We start from the raw sequence: 21124 nt of genomic DNA on the forward strand, positions 1-21124 counted from the left end.
TTATTGTATTTTGGAATAATCATCATTTGATGCATTCTAAATCAGTTCTCGTTTGCTGTAATTACGTTGACGTCTGTTAAATTCTTTCAAAATTGTTCTTTTTTGGATAGAAAAGTGTTCATAATCATAATTTCTGCTAGCGCACATTTCGCCCCCCCCTTCCCTTTGGGCTGGCGATGGCGTGAGAGGATGATACGCACTATCAAGCACTCCTCTTAGGTTGTCGTTCCCCTCCCTCTCCATTTCCTCCCACCGCAGTCACCTCGCCTTCGACTAGCTTTTGTTTTGTTTGGGCTCCCCTCCTTTCTCTCACTACTAATGGCAGGAAAGTATGGGCATACCTGCCTTCACTGGCTTGCCTACGCATGTTCCCGAGGCCGGGGAGAAACAGAGGGAGAAAGGGGGGTTAAAAGAGAAGAGGACTGGGGGGGGTGCGCGCGCGCGGCACAGCGGTTGATGTCTGTGTCTGGATGACGTGTGTTCCAGCAACGGCTGGTCGCGAGCCTGCGGGTGGGGGAGGGGAGAAAGTGTGCGGGAGGGGGGGGTGAGTGTGCGAGTGAGAAGGCCGCGCGCGCTCTCGCCCGCCTGCCGTTTCCTAGCCCTAGCTTGTGATTGGTGCAGGCCTCGGACCTGGCGGACCCCGAATGCCAGGCCCCGAAAAGCGGCAGCCGAGGCGGCCGAGTCCTCCGGCCTCCACCCGCCCCGCTCGGGCCCGAGCCCGCCAAGCGAAGGTGAGGAGGAGGGGGGGAAAGGAAGGGGGTGCTCAGCCGCGGAAAGAGAATCGAAGAAAAGTCTAATTATTTTTTATTTAAAAGGGATGAGGCGGGGGGAGACGCGCAAGGCCGCTTAGGCCCCGGAGCAGGCCGCGCTGAGGCCTACCCGTGCCGCCGCAGGCCACCTACCCAGCCCACTTCATTTTTAATTTTGTTTTAATTTTTATTTTTACCTCCGCGTATAAACCGCTCGGGCCCCGCAAGCAGAGGGCGCGAGGGAGAACTCGGCTTCTCCTCCACCCTGTGTGTGTGGGTCGGCCGGGGCTGTGGCCGGGCCCGAGAGGCTGCCAGAAAATGGCGAAAAACAAAATGGCGGCCGAGAGAGGCGAGAAGCGCAGCACGGCTGAGGCCTCTTTCTCCCTCCACCTCACAGAAGAACTCCTTCAGATAATAAAGCCTCCCCCGAACCCTTCTCACTATTCTCTAGCGGCTGTAGCCTCAGTCCCCGCTCCCCGATTCTGCGCCTTCATACTGCCACGGCATGGGGAAGATGAGACGGAAGCCGGGGGGGGCGGGAAGAAGAGAAGGAAGCTCCCGGCCGGTCGGCAAGTAGAAGCGAGACCCTGACGGCGCAGGGGAAAGCGTTGCTTCCCCACCTCAGAGCTCCTATATGGAGAGGTGTCAGCCGAAGAAGCCGCCGCCTTCTTCCCCGAGAGAGCCCCTTTTGTCTCCCACAGCCGGCTTCCCCCCTCGTTGCGTGTCTCCTCTCGGTCCCCGATCTAGGCACCGCCGGCTCCCTGCCCTCCCTCGGCCGCGCAACACCGCCCCGGGGAAGGATGGGTACAACCCCACCCCCTTTTGCCCGACACGGGCTCCAAAGCGCCGCTTTATTGTTTGCTCATCACGGGCGCTGATTGGAAGCGAGAGGAAGAGGAGGGTTGTGAGTGTGTGGGTCCACCATAGGTATGCGCGTCCTCGCCCCGTGCACGCGCACGTCGCCCAATCCTTTCTGTATCTCGCGCGCTGAGTTCGGGACCTGGACGACTTTTAGAAATACTTAAAAAAAAAAAAAAGAATTAGGTAGCAAGCCCCGTCACTCTTGGCTTGGGAGAGCGCGATCCCCTCTGCGTGTTTACTTAATTTAAGTTCAATTTGGACTTAGTCGCTCGTGTGCTTTTTTAGGCTTACAGTCGTTAGCCTGCATTCCTGTACATGTTTACTGGGAAATAATACAAAACCCAGTCTTTTGGCTTCTTTGAGACTTAACAGATTTTTGGCATAAACTTTTATATTGTAGAGCAGATGATTAAAAACATCTGATCTTGTGTTTTGCTATAACAGACTTTTTTTGCCGTGGGAAATAAGTGCTGTATGACGTTCACTAGAGCTTATTTCCTATTTGTGCAAATATGTGTAGACCTAGATTTCAAGCTGTGATGTGTTTTTCAGTGGACAGTCCCTTTTATATTTGAGTGCACATAATGTATATGGGTCTCATTTTGGAGTTTATATATTAGTATCTGTTATTCCACGCTTTAAGGCTCATGGGGCAGTGCTTTAGGTTAGGATGCAGTGGAGTAGGGAAGAGCAAGCTACAGCTTGTGGGTCACATCTGCTTCGTGTTAGCTTTTCATCTTGCTCTCATGATGACTGATGGCGGCTCTGCCGTCTTTAGCCCTGCTTGGCTCATCTGCATTGCTAGTAGTGATTGGCAGGTGAGACAGTTGTGGCCGCAGTAGTCCCTTAAAACTATTGTGTGTGGAAAAAAGCTTCTTGCAAATGGTTGCAGCCTAATAGCTGAGTGACTCGCAGCCTCATTACCATGTTGAAGGGATGCACTCTCACCCTGTCGGAAATCTGTGCATCTTGGAAAGAATGGATCTCTCTTGTGAGATGCTTGCAGTGCTACGTATGGCCTGCTATACAATTTAATACCTAGATACGGCCTTTTGACAGAAAATTCTGCATACCAGTTGTGCTATGGATGCTACTTGGGAGCAAGCCTCATTGAACCAGGACTAGCTACAGGTTTTTCTGAGCCCTGGGAAAGAGAACTTTGGTGGGTCTTCTGCCATACACACTCCTCACATACAGAAACAGGAAGCAACACACAGCTTGCTCTCATACACAGCACACAGGTAGGAAAACCTGATCTGGTGAATTGACTATTCTTCCAAGGCTGTACTCCTTTTGGCCTAGTGCTAAACCAGGCTATGCAGGCCCTGCTCAATGAATTTCACCTGTAAACATGTGTTGCTGGAGGATAGGGGGGAATTATCCTTCGTGTATAAAGTAGGTTGGTTAAGGTATAAACACATGTGCCATTAGCTCTGAAGCCACATAGGCAAGATAATCTTCCCTGACCCCAAGGTACTGCTTGAGATATGGTTAACTAACAGGTGCTGTGTTATTTTGATTATGTAGCCCAAGTAGGTTTACCACTTTCTCTTCCAGAAGGTGCAAGTGTGCTTTGCAGTTGCTAGTGATATGAGTTGCCCCATCTGTCCTTCATAAAAACTTAAGAAAAGCCCTGCTGGATCAGACAAAAGGCCCATCTAGTCCAGCATCCTGTTCTCACAGTGGCTAACCATGATTAAATGATGATTAGAAAGGAAAGGCAGGGCTATCAAGAAGATCCCAGTTTGTCTCATAAACACAAATGTGATCAGTACTGAGGAAAATATCATTGATTCATATCTGTGTAAAGTATTGTCTGTTCACACTGCTCTATTTATGTGGCACTGGATGCTTACTTGGCAAATGTTCATTTACAAGGCTGGCTTTGTGCCCTGGCTCTGTGGTAGAGCATCCATTTTGCATGCAGAAAGTCTGAAGTTCAATCACCAGCATCATCAGGTAGGGTTAGGAATGTACCTTGTTTGAAACCTGGAGAGGGTTGCCAGTCAGTGGAGACAGTACTGAGGTCGATGAACCAATGGCCCAATTCCATATAAGGCAGCTTCCTATATTTCTGATAAATGCTTTGTTCTTTATAAAGCTGTTTTTTTCTTATAAGACTAAAAGAAACAAGAGGCTGCACCAAGGCTTGTGTTATAAAATGGCTATTCAAAAGACAAGAAATACATTGGTTTGATGCCATTAAGAAAGTACCAAGTTTTTCTTTAAAAAACAATCAACCCCCCCAAAAAATAATTATTTGAATCCTATATTAGCAAAATAACTTAACAAAATATAAAATAAATCAGGCCTATGACAAACTGGATTAATGTAGTATTATGGTAGAGCCACTGTGGCATATTGGTTAGTGTGTTGACTATGACCTGGGAGACCAAGGTTCAAATCTCCACATAGCCATGAAGCTCACTGGGTGACCTTGGGCCAGTCACTGCCTCTCAGCCTCAGAGGAAGGCAATGGTAAATCACCTCTGAATACCACTTACCATGAAAAGCCTATTCATAGGGTCGCCATAAGTTGGAATAGTTTTGAAGGCAGTCCACTTCCATTTTCACTGATATGTAATGGATTTTCATAATCCATTGAGGTCTGAAAATCCTGAAATTGGAAGTGGATTTGGGGAAGTGAATCAGACATTTTAAATAAAAATAATAACAGGAATATTTGTGAACAACAGAGAGCTTGAGATGTTGTTTTGTTATCTGGTGATAGGTCATTGCTCTGGTCTTTTCTTGTCCTATTAGTCTTACACACTTGTTGCACAACTCTTACTATCTCACATTCTATAAACATGCAAAAACATCAACAAAAATCCTCAGCTGTCCAAAAACTGTGATCACAAAATATGTGTATTCATTCACATATTTTATGTATATTTTTATTTAAATGAACCTACAGTACATGGGATTGTATCCTATTGTGTTCTTTCACAAACAGAACACTTTTACTCCATTGGAGGTGTCCAGAATGGAAAAAGAGGGAAGCAATTTTTGTAAATTTCCCCTTTTTCCTGAAGCCCCCATCTCCCACACTTTCCCAAAGGATCACCTAACCTGGAGTACATTTGTGTGTGGGGGGGGGGTTTCAGGGTACTGCAGAGGGGAGGGGAATCAGCAAAAATTGTTTTGTTCATGGAAGCCTTTTGTGGTTCAAAGACCCTTCAGTGAGTGAAGAAACAGAATTATATACAACACATGTCTACCTGGGTATTCCTTTCTATAGTCAGTATGTTGTGCATGTTTTGTTAGGCTGCAATCCTAAACCTAGTAGGGTGTTAGCCCTATTAAACACAGTAGGACATATATCTGAGTGAATATGTTTAGATCAGCACTGAAAATTTTAGTGTTACCCATGTATAAATAAAAAAACTTGTATCTGTTTAGTTGTTGGTGACACTATTATTTGTAAATCATTACACCCAAATAACAATATTTGATCCTGATTTGAAATTTAGTAACAAGAAGATAACATGTACTTATAAAAGATGTTGGCACTGAATTCTGTATTAACAGCTAAAACATTATTCTATTAATCTTATGTAATGTTAGTAAAAGTAGTGATTTCTATATACATTTTTTTTCACAGTTTGTGAATGAGCGTAGATGATTATGGATCCAGGTGGTGGAAGTCTTGGGTTGCAGACACAGGAATCCAAAATGCCTCACACTATGATTATGCAAGATTTTGGTAAAATAACAACAGACTTTTATATTTAACTCAAATGTTTACTAACCAGTTACAGTGTATCACAAATGAATAATCTGTGGCATGGGTGCTAAATGTGGCACAGAAAGTAGGAGTTTGTTGCACTCCTGAACAGGAGCCTTAGGACTCATAGCACAGGGGCCAAGTGGTATTCTTGGCTACCTCTTCTGTGTTGCACAAATGTGAGCTTGATACCTCAGTAGACTAGACCCATGGGGGATGTTTATGGTCTGTAGTCCACAGTAGAATAGTGATACTTTGAGTTTGCCAAAAGGTTGCCAAAATGATTTTTTATGCAATGCCACTGTATTAAATGTTTGAAATAAACAGCAATATTGGATGATAGTAGAGAGTCAACATTAATTAGAGAGTAGTGTTCCATATACTACGAACCTAACTTTCTTTATTCAGGTGTTGTTGTTAGTCATAGGAATATATTGTTTTTTAGTCTCTAGTCAGCTAGTTGCGCTAAAGGAGGAACAAAAATTATATAATTATATATTAAACAACTTCATTGAATTTCTTAAACGTCAAGTGGGATCCAACAAAGCATGAGTAGGCATCTGCTCATGCAATTGGACTTGTCCCTCCTCTCCTCCCCTGCATTCCCTGTGTGCACCCAAAATTAGATCCAAAAGGTTGGGGGGCCCTCTGGAGTAGATTTTGCAGATTTGTGGGGGAGGAGGGAAGAAGAGAAACCAACGTCTTATTCCAGAAATGGATTTCTATTGCACAAGGTAGTGGATGTTATTGGATATCACCAGTTGTACTGAGTATGGGCTTCAAAGATTTGTCAGCAAAACCTATCCTCCCCTTCAGTAGGCCATGTTTTATAGTATTGGAAAGCAAGAGAGTATTTTACCTGACTACATTCATTAGATGTATTTCTTAGATGCATGTTATTATGCCACAGCAATACAACTATTAATACTTTTATTTCATTCATAATTGTTTCATAGTGGCTGGAATGGCTGGTACTGCTCACATTGATGGAGACCATATTGTTGTGTCAGTTCCTGAAGCTGTACTAGTTTCCGATGTTGTCACAGATGATGGGATAACACTTGATCATGGCTTAGCAGCTGAAGTTGTCCAAGGACCTGATATCATAACTGAAACTGATGTTGTTACAGAAGGGGTGATAGTTCCTGAATCTGTATTGGAAGCTGATGTTGCTATTGAAGAAGCACTAGATACCAGTGATCATGTTTTGACTTCAGATCTAATAACAGAAACTGTTAGAGTTCCTGATCAGGTTTTTGTGGCTGATCTTGTTACGGGTCCTGATGGACATTTGGAACATGTGGTACAAGATTCCGTGTCAGGAGCTGACTCTCCTACAATGGTTTCAGAAGAGGTTCTGGTAACCAATTCAGATACAGAAACTGTGATTCAAGCAGCTGGCACTGTTCCTGGTTCTACAGTTACTATAAAGACTGAAGATGATGATGATGGCAAGAGCACATCCGAAGACTACTTAATGATATCTTGTAAGTGCAGTAAAGGTTTATATGAGATTTGAGTCTATCCAGACTAGAAGTGATCTAATGATAAGTATAGTTGATTGTGAGTTAAAATATTTCATGATAAAATTTGGAAGAAATAGTATTACTCAACATTGGTAATAATATCTTTAAAGTATTATGTTCTGGTGTTACATGTCAAGGGCGGACTTGTAAAGGATTCAACTGAGAGCTACAGGGCTAGTGGCATATATAGGTCGCTCAAAATGTGGAAGGAACTGGACCTGTTAAGCTAAAGAGAAACTTAAGACTCAGTGCGGATGTAATATTCTCAATCTGTTAACTGTGGTTTAGTGACTGGAAATGCCTCTCAGGATCATGTGTCATTCCTCCTTCCTTTCTCCTCCTTTCTTGGGCTCCCATGCTCCTCCCTTTTCCCACTTAAATTACCCCTTCTTTTTCAACTCTATGGTTACATGTGCACTAAGTTGAGTGTTAACCATAGTTAGCTTTGGACCAGAGTTTGAAACCATGGGATGAAGTGGTTTCAAACTCTGATATAAAGCTAACTGTGCTTAACATGCAACAAAGTACATGTGTTTAGGGCTAAACAGGAAAGAGGATGAGAAGCAGCATAGGAACCTGAGGAAAGAGGGATGAGGTTGCATGTCTAAGGGGCATATTGGCAGATAGATAGATCACCCAGATAGAGATAAATAAAGTGTAAAGGTAGAGGTCAATAAAGTGTAAAGGGGATTTTGAATAAAACTAAATAGTGACATTGCAGCAGATCAGATCAGGTTTTTGATCATTCCTGACCATCAGTAGTTGATGGCTACAAAACAAGTTTTTTATATAAAGGATGAAAACTGTCTAAACTGAAGTGTTTCAGAGTAAAATAGTCAATACTGCTTAAACACAGCTTGCAGTTAGTAGCTAGTTTACATAAATCGGCATCCAGTTGTATGCTGACAGAAGAGTACTTGGTCCAGCAGAAGCTTCCATGAGCCAAAATGGAGAGGAAGGGAACTTCAAAAATGCCACTTTTTCCTCCAGTTCCCCACACCACTTACCACACTGTTCCAAAGGTCCCCCACCTTTCTTGAACAAATTTTGGGGTACCACGGAACTGCAAAGGGAAGAGAGAATCTGAGAAAATCACTTCTGCCCTCCCTTTCAGCTAACAGAAACCTCTGGTAGATCAGCGATCCTTCCGTCAGGAGACGGACACAACTGGATGTAATACATAGCCCATATATATATAGTGAAATTTTGTTTTCACAGTTAGATAAAAATGAAAAGATACAACATTCTGGTGAATATAAATTCCTGGGAACATGGTAGAAAAAAACTTAATGAACATTTTATGAAAGAATCTAACCCCCCCCTCCATAGTTGTGCGCATATGATATGGCAGATTTGAATGTTCTTTGATATTTCCAAATGTAGTACATTTAACTTAAAAGAAATACACATTTTTACAGTTTAAAATATATACCTGATTTTTATAATGATTAGTTACAGGAAAATAATGGAAATACATAAATTGTAGCTCAGATAGTCAGTAAAAAGAACAGAGCCTTGTAGCACCTTAAAGACTATCAAACTTATTATGACAAGCTTTTTTTTACTACTGTTCATTTTATGAGATTTAAGAGTTCCAGGTGTGTGTGTCTACACATGGTTAGGGAGGAGGAGGATGACCGTGTGTGCATAGGTGTGTCCACATACACATAAATATACATACATTTTCAACTCAGAAAAGCACTTCATGCATCTGATGTAGTGGATCGTAGCCCACAAAAATGTATGCTATGATCTGCAATCACATGAGGCCACCACCTTGCTGAAACTAAGCAGGTCTGGGTCTGGTCATTGGCTGGCTGGGAGACTGCTTGGGAACCACATGTATGCTGCCTTAGGTTCTGTGATGAAAGAAATGCAGGGTATAAATGTAACAAATAAAATTTGTTAGACTCTAAGGTGCCACAGTACTCTTTGTTTTTGCTGCAAGACACTAACATGATCACCCCTCTGGAAATTGTTAGAATGAAAGGCATCACATAACTAGTGTAAGATAAAAAAGATCACACAAGTAACATAAAACATCTTTTTTCTCTTTTTTTTTTCAGGCTTGTGATGTTCAGACCCCCACAGTGGATTGCTAGCTCTCGATCCATATGATGGCACTCCATGCACAATACTGGTGATCCTATACTACCCACTACAGACCCACACTGGAGCTGTCCTTTAGGGGTAAGGTAATATTGCACCACCGCCTCCTTTTAAAAATCTATTTACTTATTTACTTTATTTATTTAAAAGCATTTCTAAACCGCTTAATATTTTAAAAAATTAAGCGGTGTACAAAAATGCAAAAATAAAAACAGCAAAACTGTTTAGATAAAAAGAGAAATCTAGTCATAACAGTCCAATCTTATTGCTTATAATAATATAGCGGGGTGGACAAGTTTTTCTTGGTGCTAAGCCATTTCCCCTAGCTAAGAGGCAAGTCTGCCTCAATTCTAATAGGATTACACCACCCTTGGTAAATGACAGTCTGGAAGGGTAGTGGAGATTGTTGCTAGCAATGCTTAGAATTACAGTGTTGGTCATGCTGCAGACCACATGTTATTTTGTGAGCCATAATATGGGTGGCTGGGCCACATCTGGTATGTTGGCCAAAAGTTATCTACCCCTGCAATATGATGTTGCATAGTTTGCTAAAATTACAAATACATTCCTATATTGTTCCCGATGAGATAAAAAAAAAAAAGGAAAACTATGTCACTATCTCATGGGCTTATGTGGTGGGTGTGATCACCAGCAGAGTGCATGCTGAAACATCACATGAATTGGGAGCTGGCAATCTACAGTGAATCTGAACATCTCACACCTGGAAACAGCTAAGAAAGGTAAGTTAGAGGTTGCAAAGATTCTCATTTTTTTTTGTAAACAGGCATTTTTGCAGCATTTCACTTGTAAAGAATCCCTTCAGAATTATTGTTTGCATTGAGAGCAACAATATAATACTGATAACTAGCATTTACAGGAATTTATTCAGTTTCTTCTTTTATGGGTTTACTGTATAGCCTAGAAAGTAATAGTCCTGAAACTATTACTTTAAAATGAAAGTTTTGATGAGGAGAGGTGTGGGATTAATAATGCATAAAACTGAAATGTCTTTATTTAGTCAATATCTATATCATTCTGCTGAGGTCTGTGCACGTTTCCTTGAATTTGCCTATCAATGGAAGGGTGTTACATGAAAGTATGCAACCTAGGTATGTCCAGGGGCAAAGATGGTTCGAATGAGGAATCTGAAGGGTGCAGAAGTGTGCATATTGTATGCAATTGACATAAGTAATGAATTTAGCAGATGTCAAGCACATTTGATACAGTGCATTTCTGTAGTATTGTTTAAATTATTGCACATATACAAAATGTTGAAGCATCCCTTGGAATATCATGCGGTATCTGGCACACCGGTAGAGAGCCAGTGTGGCATAGTGATTAGAGTGTTGGACTATGACCTGGGAGACTAGGGCTCGAATCCCCACACAGTCCTGAAGCTCATTGGTTGACCTTGGGCCAGTCACTGCTTCTCAGCCTCAGAGGAAGGCAATGGTAAACCACCTCTGAATAGCGCTTACCATGAAAACCCTATTGAGTTGGAATTGACTTGAAGGCAGTCCATTTCATTTCATTTCATCTGGCTTTGAAATTGAAAGATTTGAAAAAAAGCAAACATGTTTCATCCATTTTTGACTCCTTATTTAAAATCTTTCTAGCCTTTTTGCAGCATATTTTCAAACATGTCTCTGTAACCATAAAGGCTTAAAAATACACAGGAGTGTGATAAAAAACACTTTGTGAAGTCTGCATGAAAAGCAGTATATAAACACTTAAAATAAATAAAATAGCATGGAACACTGATAACTACTTCAGAAACAGTATGTTGTTTCCTTACTGCCTGTGATTGCTGTTGAAAAGTCTTTTGTATGCATCTGATTTCAATAGAGCTTAACAATGTAATACTGACCATGTCTACTCCCACTAAATTCAGTGGTGCTTACTCTCAGGTAAGTGTGTGTAGGAAATAGCCTCAATGTCTCTTCTGGTCACAGCAGACTAAATCCATGTAACTGTTCCACATTTTTAAATCACCATACAAGGAAAAAAGCATGTTAGCACTACTCCCTGCTATGTGAACTACCTGTACAGGGAAGGGTGTTTTGCCTGCAACCCTAGGCAGCATATATTGTCTAAGCCAGGTCTTAAAGTTTCATACTTAATTATTACTAAGTTTGACTTGCTACTAAACTTCATTCTAGAAGCTGAAATTACCTTATTCCGTTAAAATACCTTAGCATTGTAGGCCTTTTGACACTGAATTCAGACTTTGTTCTATTTAAAGAACTTTATTCATCAAGTGTTAGTTTTGTTGTTTGGTATACACCTCTGAATTCTGGATTATTATTTCAAGACACTAGTTCATTATTATATTACATATTGCAATGCTGCTGCCTTTCAGGCAAAACTCATTTTTAACAGTCGAGTTTTAAAATAAAGAGGTAAGATATTCTTCATGTGTTTTTTATGTGCTACAATAATACTGTTACAATTGTTTCAGCTGAATATGCTGTTCATGCAATAGAATATCTTTCCTTAGATTCCCCCCCCCAGTGCAGTTGTTATGTTAAAGCAAGCACTGTTATTATAAAGTACATTTATGTAGGATAAGTGAGCAAGAAATGATGAAGAATATAATTACACGTGACCACTGGAATACTTCGGTTCTCATCACCAACTGGGAGACTTAATACCTAATCTCATCTCATTCAACACTCATGCACTGAAACTTAAACAGGATGGGTGCAGTAGGAGACAGTATTTTTTGAGGAATTCAACAATCTCATTTGCATGGTAAACCAAACTATGGTTTAGTGGAACTGTGCAAACATGCTGGCTCCTGAAGAGGAGTTCACACCTGCCTTACTCCTCCCCTCTCCTTGCTATGCAGCAGCTAGGCCAAGGTTTGGCTTAGTGTGTCATCTAAACCTGGGATTGTGGTTAAGGTCTCTCTTTCTTAACTGTGATCTGTAACCATAGGATAAGTGTTGGCTACAGATCATGATTAAAGAAAAGAGACCGTCGCCATGATTTCTGGTTCTGATGATATGCTACACTAAACTTTGGCTTAGCTGCTCCAATGCACTGTGCTAAAAGGACTGGGGAAGAGCAAAATGGGTGCAGGCTCCTCTCGGGACCATTACATTTGTACAGGCCTGGTACGTCATAGTATGGCTTACCATAATGTGTAAATAAAACATGTATTTTAGCATTTGTATTTCTTATCTTAAACGAGAAATGCAAAAGTATAAAAAGCAAATCAAAGCTTCATGGTACTTAAAAGTTACGTGTGTTTATTAGTGACATATCTCAATTATCTATGAGCAGCCTCCATTGTCACTATATCGGAATAAATTTTGTAATTTTGTTTTTGCTTTGTCCTATGCATTTAGCATCTCTAGAACGTTGACGTGCATTTTGGTGTTCTTTGTCTTGTGTTATATATTTATGTTCTTACTTATCATAAAGACCTTATTCTTGTTCTCCTTGAATTATTTTTGTTGACTAAAATTAAACCAGTGCATGAGAATATGCAGAACTGGGCAATTACGCATCAAACAGGGTATTTCAGCTATAACTTTGAAAGAAAGAAACTAAAGTAATATACAAGGCACTTCTGCTGTCTTCCACAGTGTCACATTTTATGCAGGTTTGTCATCTTTTTGTTTTGACAACATTGTTTAAGTACACATCTTGCTGTTGAATGGAATAATTGCTTCATTGTTTATGAATAGCCTGAAATTCTTAGGCTTGCCAACCGCAAGCATTTACATATAGGAATACCCCGCTATACGGACCTTCACTTTAAGGACACTCGCGAGTACAGACATAGTTACAGTAGCATCATTCCCCTGTTTACGTACGCTTGCTTCGCAAGAACGGACACAACCTTTGGTTGTGCCCTGTTCTTTCGATGCGTGGGGAGGTGGAAAGAGATGCGATCGCGTGACTGCGAATCAGCTGGGAGGCGCGGCGGTGCACCAGAGGCGCCGCAGTGCAGCAGCAGAGGCTTTAGCACGGGGCTTTGAGGCTCCGCATGAAGGAGAGGTGGCACAGTGGCGGCACAAGTGAAAAAAGGTAGTGCTTGTCGGTTTACGTACTCGCTCTGGACTCATTGTGTACGTTAATGCGGGGTATTCCTGTACTGCGTTTTAGTGCTGATATTGTCTTATATAGTTTGTATTGCATTTTTTATCCCTCTGTGACTTAGGTATAGTTAACATTATACATATCCACTTAATTATATTTCAAAGACAAGGGGCTGTTCCAGAAGAAGAAAATATTGATTGTACTAACCAGGTTCAGGCTCTCCATTAAGTGAGTAGTTAAGGAGTTATTTATTAACCATATTTTTTAAAGAATATCTCTTTTCTGCACTGGTGGTACAATCCTTCCTGTCTGCACATACTGGATGGGATCCCAAAAAGGCATAATGTAACCCATTCCTCTGAATATAACTATATTGCCTTGATTTTCCCCATTTTCTCATCATGCAGGCTATTTGTATTCTGAGCAGTATTGCCTCCATCTATGAGCTGATGAGGAAGAAAAGGCATCATTATGCTTTATGCCAACTTTCCCCATCCTTGGGCCCAGATTTTAAACTACAGTCACCATCATCCCTGACCATTGGTCATGCTGGCTGGAAATGATGGTCCGACAACATCTATGGACCAAATGCTGGGAAACTCTATGCTGTGGGGATGCCCTGTCTCACATGCAAGTTGCATAAACAGGAGGGATGGATTGTGTCCATGCCATTAAAAAAAATCTCATTTTTAAGAAAAACCTTTGTTTAGTCACAGAAGCTTAATTTTGCAAAGGTTAACAGTAGAAGTATTGATATATATTTTTTAAAAAATTAAGTCCTTAGCTTTTTTATTTCTATTTAGTTCTGTTTTCAGTAGCTCCAGCAGTGTTCTGACTCGTTCACAGACTTCTGAAATACAAGTTTCATCAGGGACACCAAATACTGCTGCAGTTTTAGCAGGTATCATTAAATGACATCCAGCGCAGGCAATATAAGCACACATAAAGCAAAGATGCACTATGATGTTTAAGTGTTATATATTATTGGTATTATATATTATCAGTACCTGTTGAATGTAACTTTTTTAACTTGGGAAATAATTTATGTGTGAAAATTTGCTTGCTTCCTTGGAAACACTAATTCCTATGAAGGAGTTTGGCCTCTTGCAGACCAATTGCAGAGAGGTGTCACTTTGGGAATTTAATTCCAATTTCCAGCAAAGCAAATGATGCTGAATTTTCTTAGATCAAAGCACTCTGACTTCATGATATTGTTGATTATGTTGGAAGGGAATAATTAGTGTCCTGCTCCTGTTTGTGAGTTCAGAATTAGGCCCAATATAGATGGAAAGTTTCCAGTCACTTAAACACGATTAAGAGATCAGAAGCAGGCCTGCATCACATACTTTCTTCACTCCCCTCTCCTGCTGTTCCACTGCGAGGGTTAACTAAGGGTTAGGACATACATTGACACTGCCCTTAAACATGGATCACTCTTAAGCAAGATATACTAATCAGTATCTGAAATTGATTAGCATACTCTTATTAAGAAAGAACCCTCGTTAGCCCCTAACCATGGTTAAGGTTAGTCTGATGTAAGCCTTAACTATAGCTAAGGTGGGGTGGGGTAGGTTGGAGGGCTTGATGAAGTGTTGCATCTCCCCTGGTCCTTGCAGGGTGGCTCATTAACATTTTACACTGTTGTTCTTCTGTCACCCTTTCATTTTGCTCTGGAAAGCGAGCCACATCTTATCCATGTTTGATGCTTTGAAGATCTCGCAAAGATGAATACATACAGGGTTAACTTCTTGTTCAAAATCAGTAACATGCACAAACCTACCCTTTAATAGTATATATTTTGAAGAGGGGGGAAAGAGCAGCAATTCAAAGACAAAATATCTTGGCTTCTTTAGTTGCTTAATCAAACGTTATAACGTAGCAGACATGTTACAATGCACTTGCTTATCTTTTTTTGGTCGTGAAATTAACTACATTGATTTATTAAAATAGTAAAATAACAAATAAAGACAAATCTATTCATATTATTGAAATCTTCACAAAATAAACAAGTACAAGGTGATTGGTCTGCATGCCAGCTTTATCTTGCCAGTAATGTTATGTTTTGCATAAATGAACTAAGAACACTTGGGCAACATTGCTAGTAATTGCTTCTTCTAACTGAATTTGTTTTGTTTTGTTTTTTATAGTGGATGATGTTGGGGAAAAGCTAGACCATATTGGAAACACACCATTAAAAATCAGCACTGAGGTTTCACATGATGATGTATCTAAAGATGATGGTTTTGGTTCTGAAGTTATTAAAGTTTACATATTTAAAGCTGAAGCTGAGGATGATGTGGAAATAGGTATGCATCTCATCTATTATTGCTAGTTTGTAGTGTTTACAAAAGCCATCTGTCTATGCTGTGTAAAACAAATACTACTTTTTAATGGTCTCCAGTTAAATCTCTTGCATTGTCCTCCATAAGACAAACTAAAGCAAGTAGATTGCAGTACAAAACAAAACCATAAAAGCTTTGCCCATAGATTCCAGATAGCATTAACTGCCCCCTGCTTCTGCCTGTTATCTCACTCCAGTTCCAGAACCGATCCCTCTCCCCATATCCTTGTAAAGATTCCTTTAAGTTTGTTCCTGCCTGCCATATGCCCAACTCATGACAGTTTGTCATGCTACATACAATTTAAAATGCTGTCCCGCCGTGCTCTTTTCCCTTAATGACTTTGTTGACTTCTTATTTCACCAAGCACACAGAAGAGAAATGAAACATTTTACTGTTTCTGTTAAAATGTTAGCAAATGAAAATTATGTCTTCTCTTCAAGGTGGAACAGAAATTGTAACAGAGAGTGACTTTCATAATGGGCATTCTGTAGCTGGAGTTCTAGAGCAAGGAGGCGTTGGCAGAGTACAACGAGAGAAGATGGTTTATATGGCTGTTAAGGATTCCTCTCAGGAGGATGAAGATATTAGTAAGAACAACATTTTTCTGTTGCTAAGAAAGTCATCTCATCATTTTTCCACCACCCCCAGCTACTATGAACTTGAATGGTTTTTATCCCTATATTGTTAAATGATCATTTTAAGTTTCAGATGAGGATAGAGATCCTAAATATACTCAACCTCGCAAGCTATGTGCACCAGCACAAACAAGCGGAAATTCAAACAACCACAAAATCTGTATTGAGAAGTCATTGCAAAGCTATTCATGTGCTATAGTTTGCACTATGTTGCCATTTCACAGACTTGTGATTTGATATGTAGATAGACAGTTGCCTAGCTGCTACAGATAGTACACTTCCTTATATCTGTAGAATGTGTGCTTTGTGATTTAGTGTATATGAGTGTCAGAAATTTTGTGACAGCTGACATTTACATAGGGACACTGACAATCCCAGAGGCAATTTGTGAAAGACTGAAAATAAGTACATAGCTTCCCATTTGTTAGGCATACCCCCATGAATGTAGATGGTCAAATGTAGATGATTTTCAACATTTACTTTTTTTAATTGCCTTTTGGACATTTTCCCTATGAGTCCGGCCATCACAGCAGGTATTAGCTCCACCTATCGTGCGAAGGCAAGAATGTCTTTGAAGTCAAGACTAGGGGCGTCAGGCCCCTCCCACTCTCCAGTTCATTCTTGCCTTCGTACGAACAAGATTGAGATACTATAGCGTAGCATTTAGCTAAGTTTTTTCGTATTTGTCTGTTTATTTGTTCTGACTGGGTGCGAACCTAGTGTTACTTGTGTGTCTCCCCAGTCCATCCTTTCCCTGTTTTTCTGTTTAACTTCATTTAAGTTTATTTCTACTTCTTTGGAGGGTTCCCTCAGAGACCGCGGCTGCGGTTCTCCATGTTTTTGTGTTTAGCCTTCCGTTTACTTTTATTTCCCTTGCTTGTCTGAGGGTCCCCACAGAGACCGCGGCTGCGGTTCTCTACCTTTTTTGACCGTTTTTGAGCCTTTCCCTCCCTGGCTTTGCCATCCATCGGGAGCTCGCAGCTTTGTCTCTCCCTTAGCGCTTTTCCTGCTCAAGCCGCACTCTGTGGAGCTTTTGAAGGGACCGCGGCTGCGGTTCTCTTCCAGGCGGGAGCTTGCGGCTGCGGCTCCCTGCCCTTTTCCCCAGACACCTAATTTCAGCCTGCCGCCTTAATTCAGCCTGCCGGGGTTCTGCCTCTCCGGAGCCTGTTGATACGGCTCCTTTTCTCTCTCTATCTCCGTGACTTCAATTTTCGCCGCGGAGAGCTCTGTAGCCGGCGGCGGCAGCGGCTTGCCTTCCTGCTGCCTCATCCGTCACAGGCTTCTCTCGGAAGTCTCCTTCTTGGGGTTTTTTAGAGCCGCAAGCGCAGCTATCGGCCCCGCGGCTCCCCCTGCGAGACTGTGCTGGGCTACCCTTCCCCCAGTTCGTTACCAGACGGCCGCCATTGCTCCGTCTATCTCCGCCATTTTTAGACCATTTTTCCCGCCCTTTTTTTTCCGGGCGCCATTTTTGTTGGATTCAAATTTCCTGCCTTTTTTGTTACCCCTTTATTAACCAATGGATACCTTCCCTGCAAGCTATCTCTATGTGTGTTGTCTGTGTGTTGTAGACAGACTTACACAGGGCTTCCTCACACACAAATTTACTGTGACTGTATCATCAAGGCTGGAGTTTTAATACAGTGGCTGCCTTGTACTAAAGTTGAATTATATTCAGTACCATCAAGGCTGGAGCTTTAATATCAGTGGCTGACTTGTACTAAATCTGAATTATATTCAGTATCATCAAGGCTGGAGCTTTAATATCAGTGGCTGACTTGTACTAAATCTGAATTATATTCAGTATCATCAAGGCTGGAGCTTTAATATCAGTGGCTGTCTTGTACTAAATCTGAATTATATTCAGTATTATCAAGGCTGGAGCTTTAATATCAGTGGCTGACTTGTACTAAATCTGAATTATATTCAGTATTATCAAGGCTGGAGCTCTAATATCAGTGGCTGACTTGTACTAAATCTGAATTATATTCAGTATTATCAAGGCTGGAGTTTTAATATCAGTGGCTGACTTGTACTAAATCTGAATTATATTCAGTATTATCAAGGCTGGAGCTTTAATATCAGTGGCTGACTTGTACTAAATTTGAATTATATTCAGTATCATCAAGGCTGGAGCTTTAATATCAGTGCCTGACTTCTAATAAATCTGAATTATATTCAGTACATCCTGCCCCCTCTGTGGCCGTGTACCACGCCTGAAATCCAGCCTACAGCACTAATCTGAACTATATGTTGTACATCCTGCCCCCTCTGTCGCCGTGTACCAAGCCTAAAATACAGCCTATATTATACAGCCTATATTCTAACGCTGATACCACAGTGCATCCTGCCCCCTCTGTGGCCGTGCACTTAGCCATCTGCCAGTGTATTCTACCCCCTCTGTGGTCGTACACTGTGCCAGTTCGGGTCTTTACATCCTGCCCCCTCTGTGGCCGTGTACTGCACCCAAGTTAATATAAGATGGCAGAACAGCCAGGCATGTCGCAATCAGCCAATATGATGCCAGATCAGCCAGGCATGTCACAAACAGCCCAGCCGCAACACTCTAAGGCGACTAAGCCTAAGCATGTTAAAGCAATGGCTAAGACAAAACATCTTTCAAGCCATAGCAAACCAAAGCGGCCACGCTATGCCTCTGTGCCAACCCCCACCACTACCACAGCAACTCAGGCACACATAAGCGATATACTTCATTCCCCTGCTGCTTCCTCTGATGAGGAAGATTTTGCTGGCTTCCACACTCAGCCTTCGCCTAACCAGCCTCCCTCCGTTTTACCGTCCCAAACATCTGCTCCAATAGCCACTCAGGCACAAACATCTACCACAACTGGGCTGCTGCCGTCCCCTGATTTCCTCTTCCAACTTCAAGCCATGCTGGTATTTTTCACCCAAATGCAGTCACCACCACAAGTTCCTGCCATACCCCAACTCAACATGGACCAACGTGCGTGTCATGAAGCTCATCCTTCCTGTTCACCTAACCCCTTTGATGTAGCCAGAGGCAGATGTATTGACGAAGCCTCGTATGCGGAGGAGTCAACCTTCACTGACCACGTTGAAGGAGATGACTGGAGCGACTATTCAGATCATGAGGAGGATACATCGTATCGCTTGTTTAATGCTTCAGACTATCAGCCCCTGGAACGCAGGGTAGTTAATACCCTTGGTCTCCAGACTGCGCCTTCAACTTCCTCCACCCCAGCCATCAAAGGGGCCAAGGTTCTCAAATCCCCTGCACCTACTGAACATTACCTCCCGGTGCTGGACCCGATTGCCAAATTGGCCTCTGAAGAATGGGCTCACCCATTCCATTCTCGCCGCTTCAAGAACCTGGCTGACAGGTTTTACGCCCTAGCTCCGGACTTTGCCACCAAGTTAGACGTCCCTGGCATAGATGAACCAATCGCTCGCCTCGTTTCACGTTCTCTCTTGTCCAGGGAAGGGGAATCCCAACTAAAGGACACTACTGAGCGACGAATAGACTTCGCCCTCCACAAAAATCATGAGGCCACTGCCCTCTCCATGCGTGCCTCCGCTTCGGCCTCCATTTTCTCCAGAGCAGCTATGATGTGGCTGGATGATCTTCTAGAGGACACTAACCCTGATCCTGTCGCACTCAGAAGGTCACTGGTAAAGTTGCGTAAGACAGCAGCTTTTGTGGCCGATGCCACCTTGGATGCCACTCAATTGGGGGCACGAGCCATGACGGCTCAGATAGTCGCTCGACGGACCCTCTGGCTTCGCCACTGGCAAGCTGATTCAGCGGCCAGAATGAATCTGTCCAGGGCTCCTTACTCCGGATCGTTACTCTTCGGCGAGGAAGCTCTAAAGGCAGTGCTGGTTGATCCCAAAGATGCCCACAAACCGGTTCTGGCCACTGTCCAGAACATCGACCACAGGCCTTTCAGGCGATCTCCTTTCTTCCGTACTAACCAGCCCTTTCGAGGAACGCGGCCAGGAGGACGAGGCCGCAACTTCAGATCCTATGACCCCAATTCATTCAGGGGCTCCTGGAACCAACGCTTCCAGGGCAGAGACCTACGGCTGGCTTGTCAACTTCGACAAAAGCCATCTCCAACCAACCCAACGCCTACTACATCTAGGGGCAATGTTGGACACCCTGCAGGCAATGGTATTCCTGGCTCCAGATGGCATCACTGCCATCACAAGCATCGCAAGGTCCCTGATGCAACAAACATCAGCAGACGTCATGCTTCTAGCCAGGGCGCTCGGAATGTTCATTTCTACAATCCATATTGTGCCATGGGCTCGAGCCCACACTCGGCATCTTCAATGGACTCTACTGCCCTTTCAACAGGACATTGCCAGCTCCAACCATCGCAAAGTTTGCTTGACCCCCGCGCTGCGCCTATCATTCCGCTGGTGGACAAGGTCCCAACACCTCTCCAAGGGCACGCCGTTCAGAGAACCACACAGAACTGTTGTAACCACAGATGCCAGCCTCATCGGCTGGGGAGCCCACTGCAACTCCCAGTACGTTCAGGGGGTTTGGTCCACCACAGAGCAGACTCAAAGCATCAACTGGCTGGAGCTAAAGGCTGTACATTTAGCTCTACTTCATTTTCAGTCTCTGTTCCCTTTGGACCATGTCCTCATTCGAACGGACAACACGTGTGTAAAATCACATTTGAACAGACGGGGGCACCAGGTCTCATCCTCTGCAGGACCTAGCCTCCCTCATCTTTGTCTGGGCAGAACATCATCTACAATCCCTGAAAGCAGAACATCTCAGAGGGATTTGGAATGTGACAGCAGACTGGCTCAGCAGACAACAGGTTTTTCCAGGGGAATGGAAACTTCACCCAGCCATTTTCCATCGTCTTCAGAGTCGGTTCAGCGAATTCTCAATCGACCTGTTTGCCTCCAGTCGCAATTGCCAGCTTCCCAGGTACTTTGCCCGATACCTGGATTCAACAGCGGAAGCAATGGATGCTTTGACAATACCGTGGCCAGACGGTCTCTTGTACGCCTTCCCTCCCATACCATTGTTAGCCAAAACCTTGAGGAAGGCGCGAACCGAGAGGGCACAGCTGGTTCTGATAGCACCATTTTGGCCACGCCGACCGTGGTTCTCAGATCTTCTGGCAAT

At 42.7% G+C, this 21124-nt stretch overlaps 1 protein-coding gene across 4 annotated transcripts in view; it reads left to right on the plus strand.

The window, feature by feature from the left end:
• The first annotated feature begins 540 nt into the window (after positions 1-540).
• Positions 541-21124, plus strand: part of ZNF711 (zinc finger protein 711) — a 32984-nt gene continuing 12400 nt past the window's right edge. Inside the window, exons 1-5 of one of the 4 annotated variants that reach the window (XM_061599010.1) lie at positions 541-731; positions 5215-5316; positions 6294-6824; positions 15167-15325; positions 15802-15948. In XM_061599010.1, coding sequence (XP_061454994.1) covers positions 5232-5316; positions 6294-6824; positions 15167-15325; positions 15802-15948 — 922 coding nt within the window. In that variant the 5' untranslated portion in view covers positions 541-731; positions 5215-5231. Of the gene's footprint in view, positions 732-1066; positions 1677-1715; positions 2852-5214; positions 5317-6293; positions 6825-15166; positions 15326-15801; positions 15949-21124 lie in introns of those variants that run through there. The other 3 variants (XM_061599012.1, XM_061599011.1, XM_061599014.1) reach the window with 3 other exon arrangements.

Source organism: Rhineura floridana, chromosome 16, assembly GCF_030035675.1.
Source record: "Rhineura floridana isolate rRhiFlo1 chromosome 16, rRhiFlo1.hap2, whole genome shotgun sequence".
NCBI lineage: Eukaryota > Metazoa > Chordata > Lepidosauria > Squamata > Rhineuridae > Rhineura > Rhineura floridana.